Genomic DNA, 7133 nt, shown 5'->3' on the forward strand with positions numbered 1-7133 from the left:
GTGTACTCTATATTATTTTTTTTTTGTTTACGATAATGTTTAATTTAAGGTGAGATATGTGGTTAATTAATATATTGGTGGTAGTTGCTTATGATTATATAGTTTTTTTGTAAAAATTAATTAATGTTAAGGGTAATATAGGAAATGAAAATTACACCATGAGGGAAGTTATTTCAAGTTTTGGCTTTATATATAATATAGATATATACACATATATAATATATTGAAGCTGGCAACGGTCGAATTTATTTTACAGAGAAAGAGATGAAGAGAAAGAGTACAAAGCGATCTGAGTCTTCAAGAACCCTCATCAACTCTACATCTTCGTCTGTTATAGAAGAAGAAGATATGCAAGTCCAACACCAAAATCGAAACGACAACGAAGTTTCTGAAGGAAATGGATTCTTCGCTTGCTACCTCTTAACCTCTCTCAACCCCAGCCATAAACGCAGCACTTACATTGGGTATCAATTTCACTTCTCAAAATCAATTTTTGATCACCCCCTTTTAATTAAACCCATAAATTAATCACACCCTTTTGATTTTTCTTCATACATATCATGGGTTTCTACCCTTTTCTTTTAGTTCAGTTTCATTTCAAGTTGGGCCTTTTTATGATGTGAAATGTTTTCAAAATATGTTTTTTGTTATATATTTTGGCTATTTTCTCTATTTTTAAATTTAAATCTGCTTCAATTTGATTAATCTGTGATTGATCTTTTGTTTTTGTGTCTCTAACTCGCGATGCTTGCAATTTCAGATTTACAGTGAATCCGCGACGTCGAATCAGGCAACACAATGGGGAAATTGGGGCTGGAGCTTTTAGAACCAAGAAGAAAAGGCCTTGGGAGATGGTTATGTGTATCTATGGCTTCCCAACAAACGTGTCTGCTCTTCAGGTCTTACACGGTTTTGTCTTCTACATATCATGTGTTTGTTATCTAAAAATATTTGAAGGCTTATCACTAGGGTACTTGGTTTGCTTGAGCAAGTTATATTCAGTATAATCTAAGTATGATCATTCATTTGGTGTTGGTGGGGTAGAGTTTCTTGTGGTGTGTATGCATTAGGAAGCATGGATACATAAACAACAGGATACAAATAGGTTGATATGGAAAAACTCATAAGATAACTGAGACATTTAGACGAAACGAAGAGTATCTAAAAAATATTTAAGTGTCCAATAACATACATGCTTCATAGGTTAGGCATTAATACATGTATAATGAGTGCACTTCCCAGTTCATAGGCTAACTCAATTTTACAGGCTTGTTTATATATCCATTACTTTTCTGTGGAACATTTTTTATTTACATATGAGATCAGATTCTAAATTGTACATATCTGCAATTCTGCATTGTATAAAGTAGTTTGCTTCTAAATGTGGCATGTTGGAAATCTTGACTTCTTATGCGGTTAATTTGATTGGGATTTACAGTTTGAATGGGCTTGGCAGCACCCGGCTAAATCCCTGGCTGTAAGGAAGGCAGCTGCTGGCTTTAAATCTCTCTCAGGACTTGCCAATAATATTAAACTTGCATACACAATGCTTACTCTCCCATCCTGGCAGAGGTATGATCTCTTTCTCGGTCGTGTTAGAAATGGAAATTCTTTTCGCTGGAATGCCATGATTTAATTTTTTATACTGACATGATATAAATATGGCCACAGCATGAATATTACGGTGAACTTCTTCTCCACTAAGTACATGAACCATTGTGCTGGTTGCCCAACTTTACCGGGGCACATGAAGGTCAAGATTGGTTCAATGGATGAACTTCCATGCTACATTGTAGGAGCTGACGGTTTGTCAGAGAATGAAGATTATAGCCTTGATGAAGCAGAATTTGATAATAATACTAGTAATAGTGACTCTGTACCAGACGTATGTGATGATCCTATAGCCCATGATTCACCGAAAAGTCGGAATCAAGGAGACAAGATTAGTGAATTTGGATGGAACCAAGAACCTGAACCAAGAGAACCACCAAGTCATTCATTCACTTCAGAAGACCCTAGCCAATCATTTGATTGTATCACTTCTCCAATGGCGAAATCATCAGCAGCAACATCTTCATTAAAAAGAGTAGAAACTATTGAATACACAGATTTTACGAGCATTCCGGGTAAGAGTAGTATTGAGTTGAGTCAACCAGAATGTGAGCGATCAGGTGCTATATCAGCTGCCAATAAAAATCTTGAAGTCAGAAGCACACTTACTGTACCCTATGAAGCTGATATAATTGATTTGTGTACCCCTTCTCCTAGCTGCAGAAATGTTGTAAGCAAGAAGAGAAAAGTTTCCTCCTTCCTTGGTGCTGATTTTATTGACTTAACTAGGTCCCCTAATTTTGTCCAATTGTAAGGCTTGAGTAAACACATATTTCATTTTTTGAAGATTTCGTGTGTACTATATTAATCCTCAAAGAAATTAAGTTACCATTTTAGTCTTCATATTTCTTCTCTGTGACCCATGTTAGACCTTCAGTTAGTAGGTCGTTCTTAAAGTTGATGGACATGCACACGTTGACCGGATCATTAGCTATATGTGTCACAAGTGGGATAGACTTGCTTGCGACGGTGACCTACAATAGGCTTGACACAATGTCACAATCATCTCCCGACAAGGTTGAGCATAGGTACATTTCCTCGTGCCGTCAAATCAAGTGCATTTCCTCGTGCCCACTCGATGATAAGTTGACCATATGAGCTGAGCAAAACCAAAGTTTTAAACATGTTGGACCTCACGTGACAATTCTTGAATGCTCGCCAGTTATCTAGTCATGCGCTATTGTTGTACCTATTCAAAATGTCATGCTCTTGTAAATAAAACAAAATCAAGTGCATTTAGTAATTTTTACAATTTAATTGAAAATAACACAAGCTTGAGTTACAAAAATTGGGTCTCAACAATCAACTTATTCAAAAGGGCAACATGATTCAGATAAGACCACATCAATAATATGTTTTGATACTCAGCAATCTTATTTCCATCATCAGACCCACCATCAGACCCACCATCATTCTAGGCTTCCCACTATAATTAGCACATGAGGAACTACTAGCCTTAGGTGGTGGCTAGGACAATGAGGCACCATGTTAAAGTATCAGACAATTTCTGCTTAATGTCGTCGTGATCTTCATGTGTGGCATTATCACTCGAATGAATAATTGGATTTTTTGTTCTTACCATTGTAGCAATGACTGCATAAACACTAGCATTAAAAAAAATACTCGAAGTAGCTTATTCAAAAACAAACAAGGAAAACATATTTGTGTCCTTTAAGGTCATGACTCGTTGCTCTGTTGCTGAAGACAAAGTTCATTTCTGTTAAGTTTTCACGCGACGTTGTAATTTTAAGTCACATAAGGATCTTCTTCCTATTCATGACCTTAAGGTCACATACATAGTGGGACAAAAAGGTTAACAATGAACCCCAAACCAAATTCGTACAAAATGAAGTATTTGGTATGAAGAAGAATGTACCTTATATTATGATTGGAAATGGGGGAATGCGTTATTATGAGTGACAAATGGGGATTAGGGGTTATAAAAGGGTAATAAGGAATGTGGGTTTATGAAGTGAGGAAGAGGAAGAAGAAATATAAAGATTAAGTAGTTCAAGTGAGTAGTTGAAATGTTGGGAAGTGATTTGGATGATGTTAGGAAGTGAGGTTGAGAAGTTGAGACAAGTAAGGGTGAGAAGACCCCACTCTATCCGCTCACCCGGTACCGCCCGATCATGCCCTAATAGGGTTGAGTCTCATCAGTCTAGGATCGGGTTCGGGTTTAAAGATTAGACTCGATCAATATTCGGGTCAGGTAGGGACCAAACATGACCCATCTTGACTCGTCTCATGGTCATTCATTCGTCATGTTTGTTTGTATGTGTAATAATATATATACATATATCATTTTATATGTCAAATTACATATTCATAATAATAAATAATATTGAGAAGACTTTATCTAAAATGAGTATACAACTATGCATTATATTTAATCTGGTCTAGGGTCGGGGTCAGGTTTAAAGGTTGACCTGATCGATATTTAAGGTTGGGTTAGCTTCGAGTCTAAAGCGATATTCAAAAAAGTGACTCGTCCAACATTTAGGGTTGGGTAATGGCAAGTCTTAGTCCATCCCAACCCGACAGATGCTCACCCTAGAGACAAGGAAGAAGTAAAGAAATGAAGGCTGAGAAGAATGGGAATTGGAAAATGGTTTTTAAAAAGGTAATGTAGTATTTTATCACTAAAAATGGATTATAGGTCTTAACCTAGGGGGACTTGAACAACTAATTTTATTAAATATAATAGTATGCCATCACTTTTGTACAATTGAAAAATATTAAGAATCAAACTGCCAGTAATAATTCTATATCACATGTGAATGATATGTGAAATATCATGGTAGACAACATCTGTTACATATTTTACATTCAATTCTAAAAGATGAGGTTATCTATCATTACATAATTTATTAGACTGTGATTATTTATATTTAGTAAGTTGAGAGATGCACAATCATATAAGTTTGAGGATGAAAAGCGTAGACAATTCTGCATAAAAGAAAAGAAGAAGAGACAAAAACTGCACTTTATAATTCTGGATGCTCCTTGGAATGACATATGTAATATCAAGTTGAAGGATGAAAATTGCACATTAAAAAAACTGGGATTAAAATTGCACGGAACCAAAGCTGCTTTTTAGCCTTCCATAATCTAGAATTTTTAATTCACAAATTTTCTGCTCTGCTGCAATGAAAGATGGTCCAAAACATAGTACATGGCTGCAATATTTATTAATAGTGTGTAACAGATGTGAGTAAGAAAGCCTGCAAGGATATCAAATTATCAATATCATTGAAGTTGGAAGTTGGACTTGGAACACCTAACAAATGCCAAATTAGATAACCAATAAACATACTTATTTCATTGGTAACTTCAAAGCTTCTATGTAGCACCAAAAATTCAAAGGAGCATACAACAAACTTACAGAATAAATAAAGCAGTTTACAAATAATACTCAGCTATGTGATAAATCCTATCATGCAATTCGCACCAACACCTTATTCTTTTTGCCTGCAGATAAAAGGAGAACTTTCCCATCCACAATATCTTCTACCTCAATCTTTTTATTTTCACTATTTACTCTGCAATTGTTCAAGTAAACACCTCCTTGCTTCAACAAACGACGCGCAGCAGATTTGCTGTCAAACAAACCAGAAGAAACAGAAAGATCAACCAATGACTGATTCAAAACCTCACCATAAGCCAAAGAACAAGACGGAACATCCTCAGCTATCCCCTCAATTGTTTTCCAGTCCAACTTTGTCTCAGATCCTGGCCTCAGTGCTTCAGTTGCCCTGAGAGCCTCACTCAAACCATCTTCCCCATGAACGAATCGGGTAACTTCTTCGGCAAGCCTCCGCTGCGCAGTATTAGGCACATACCCAGGTTTAATCATCTCACCCTCCAACTGAGCTATCTCTTTAATATCCAAAAAAGTAAGAATTTTCAAAAACCTAATCACATCATCATCCGGAACAGAGAAAAAATACTGGTAAAACTTGTATGGAGATAGTAAGTTGGGCGATAACCAAATTGCACCATCCTCCGATTTACCAAACTTAGTGCCATCACTCTTCAATAAAAGTGGAAATGTCAAGCCATATGCAGCACCATCCACCTGTAATATCTTCCTAATCAAATCAGTCCCAGCAGTTATATTACCCCATTGATCACTACCCCCGATTTGAACATGCACACCCTCATTCTGAAACAAGTACAAAAAATCATAACCCTGCAACAACTGATAAGTGAATTCAGTGAAACTCATCCCCTGTTCTGACTCCAACCTCTTCCTCACACTCTCCTTCGCCATCATTGTACCTACCCGAGCATACCTACCCACATTTTTCAAAAAATCCAACAAACTAAACTCCTTCCACCAATCATAGTTATTCAATACCACAACAGAATTATCATCATCAGCATATCCATCACCCAATTTTTGATTTTGAGCACCACCCAGGATTCTAATAATGGTGCTAGAAATACCTGCAGTATTTCTCTCCAAAGTATCAACATCAAGTTCAGGTCTTTCAAGACTCTTCCCTGATGGGTCCCCAACCCGGGCGGTGGCGCCACCAATCAAGGCAACGGGTTTATGGCCGCAGCGGCGGAACCACGAGAGGACAATGATGCCGAGGAGGTTGCCAAGGTGTAAGCTCTCGGCGGTTGGGTCAAAACCACAGTAGACTTTGAGGGGTGGAGTTGCACCAATGCTGTTTGATGAAATGTTTCTGAGAGCATCGTTGGTAATGGATTCAAGGAGGCCCCTTTCTTCGAGGATTTGAATTACATTGCGAGGATTTTGATGAAGTTGTTGTTGTTGTTGGTGTTGTGGGTCGGAGGGAGAGGGTGAGAGATTGAGAGTGCAAGTGGGTCGAGTGAAACGGAGAGAAAGAGAGAAGGGTATATGGGAAGAAGAAGAAAAGGGAGAAGGTTTGAAAGGAAGGAAAAAGAGCTTGGAGGAATGGGAGAAGAGGATGGTCCTTGAAGCAGAAATGGTGGCCATGGATTTGAGGGGATGTGAAGTGAGACCTCAAATTCACTTGGATTTGGTCAAGGCTAGTTCATTTGTATAAGAGAAAATACACTCAAATTCCATTGGATTTGGTTAAATGTCTTTTCTATTAACAATTATAAGTATTACATTTTATATAAAATATTAAAAAATATTATATTAACAATTTATAAATATTAAGCAAGTAAGATTTAATATACCAAATTATAATTTGTAAGAAATCTAGAAGTTATTTTTTGTCTTTATTCTTATAAAATTAAGTTTAATATATAATGTAAGAAATTTTTTATAATTTTTTTATTATTGAGTCTTAATTATTATTAAAATCTTAAATAAAAAATAATCTAAATGATACAAAAACATAATGAATAAATATTAAAAGTGTAATGTATATGTGTAGGGATGATAACACGCACGGGCGAGCGTGAGTAGCGCTTTCTCATTCTCAAATCCGCAACATTTGCATGTACTCGCACGGATAGTGGGTATTTGCGTTACCCAATGAGTTTTTATTTTAATTATATATTTAATAATTAATATGCAA

At 36.4% G+C, this 7133-nt stretch overlaps 2 protein-coding genes across 2 annotated transcripts; one reads left to right on the forward strand and one right to left on the reverse strand.

Annotated features, from left to right (window-relative positions):
* Positions 233–2454, forward strand: LOC109345202. The gene is made up of 4 exons (XM_019584055.1): positions 233–464; positions 761–899; positions 1439–1572; positions 1672–2454. The coding sequence occupies exons 1-4, from the start codon at positions 265–267 to the stop codon at positions 2363–2365; spliced, it is 1167 nt and encodes a 388-aa protein (XP_019439600.1). The 5' UTR covers positions 233–264; the 3' UTR covers positions 2366–2454.
* Positions 4843–6651, reverse strand: LOC109345203 (tyrosine--tRNA ligase, chloroplastic/mitochondrial-like). Its single transcript, XM_019584056.1, has one exon. The coding sequence runs from the start codon at positions 6578–6580 to the stop codon at positions 5048–5050; it is 1533 nt and encodes a 510-aa protein (XP_019439601.1). The 5' UTR covers positions 6581–6651; the 3' UTR covers positions 4843–5047.

Source organism: Lupinus angustifolius, chromosome LG04 (assembly GCF_001865875.1).
Source record: "Lupinus angustifolius cultivar Tanjil chromosome LG04, LupAngTanjil_v1.0, whole genome shotgun sequence".
NCBI classification, from domain to species: domain Eukaryota; kingdom Viridiplantae; phylum Streptophyta; class Magnoliopsida; order Fabales; family Fabaceae; genus Lupinus; species Lupinus angustifolius.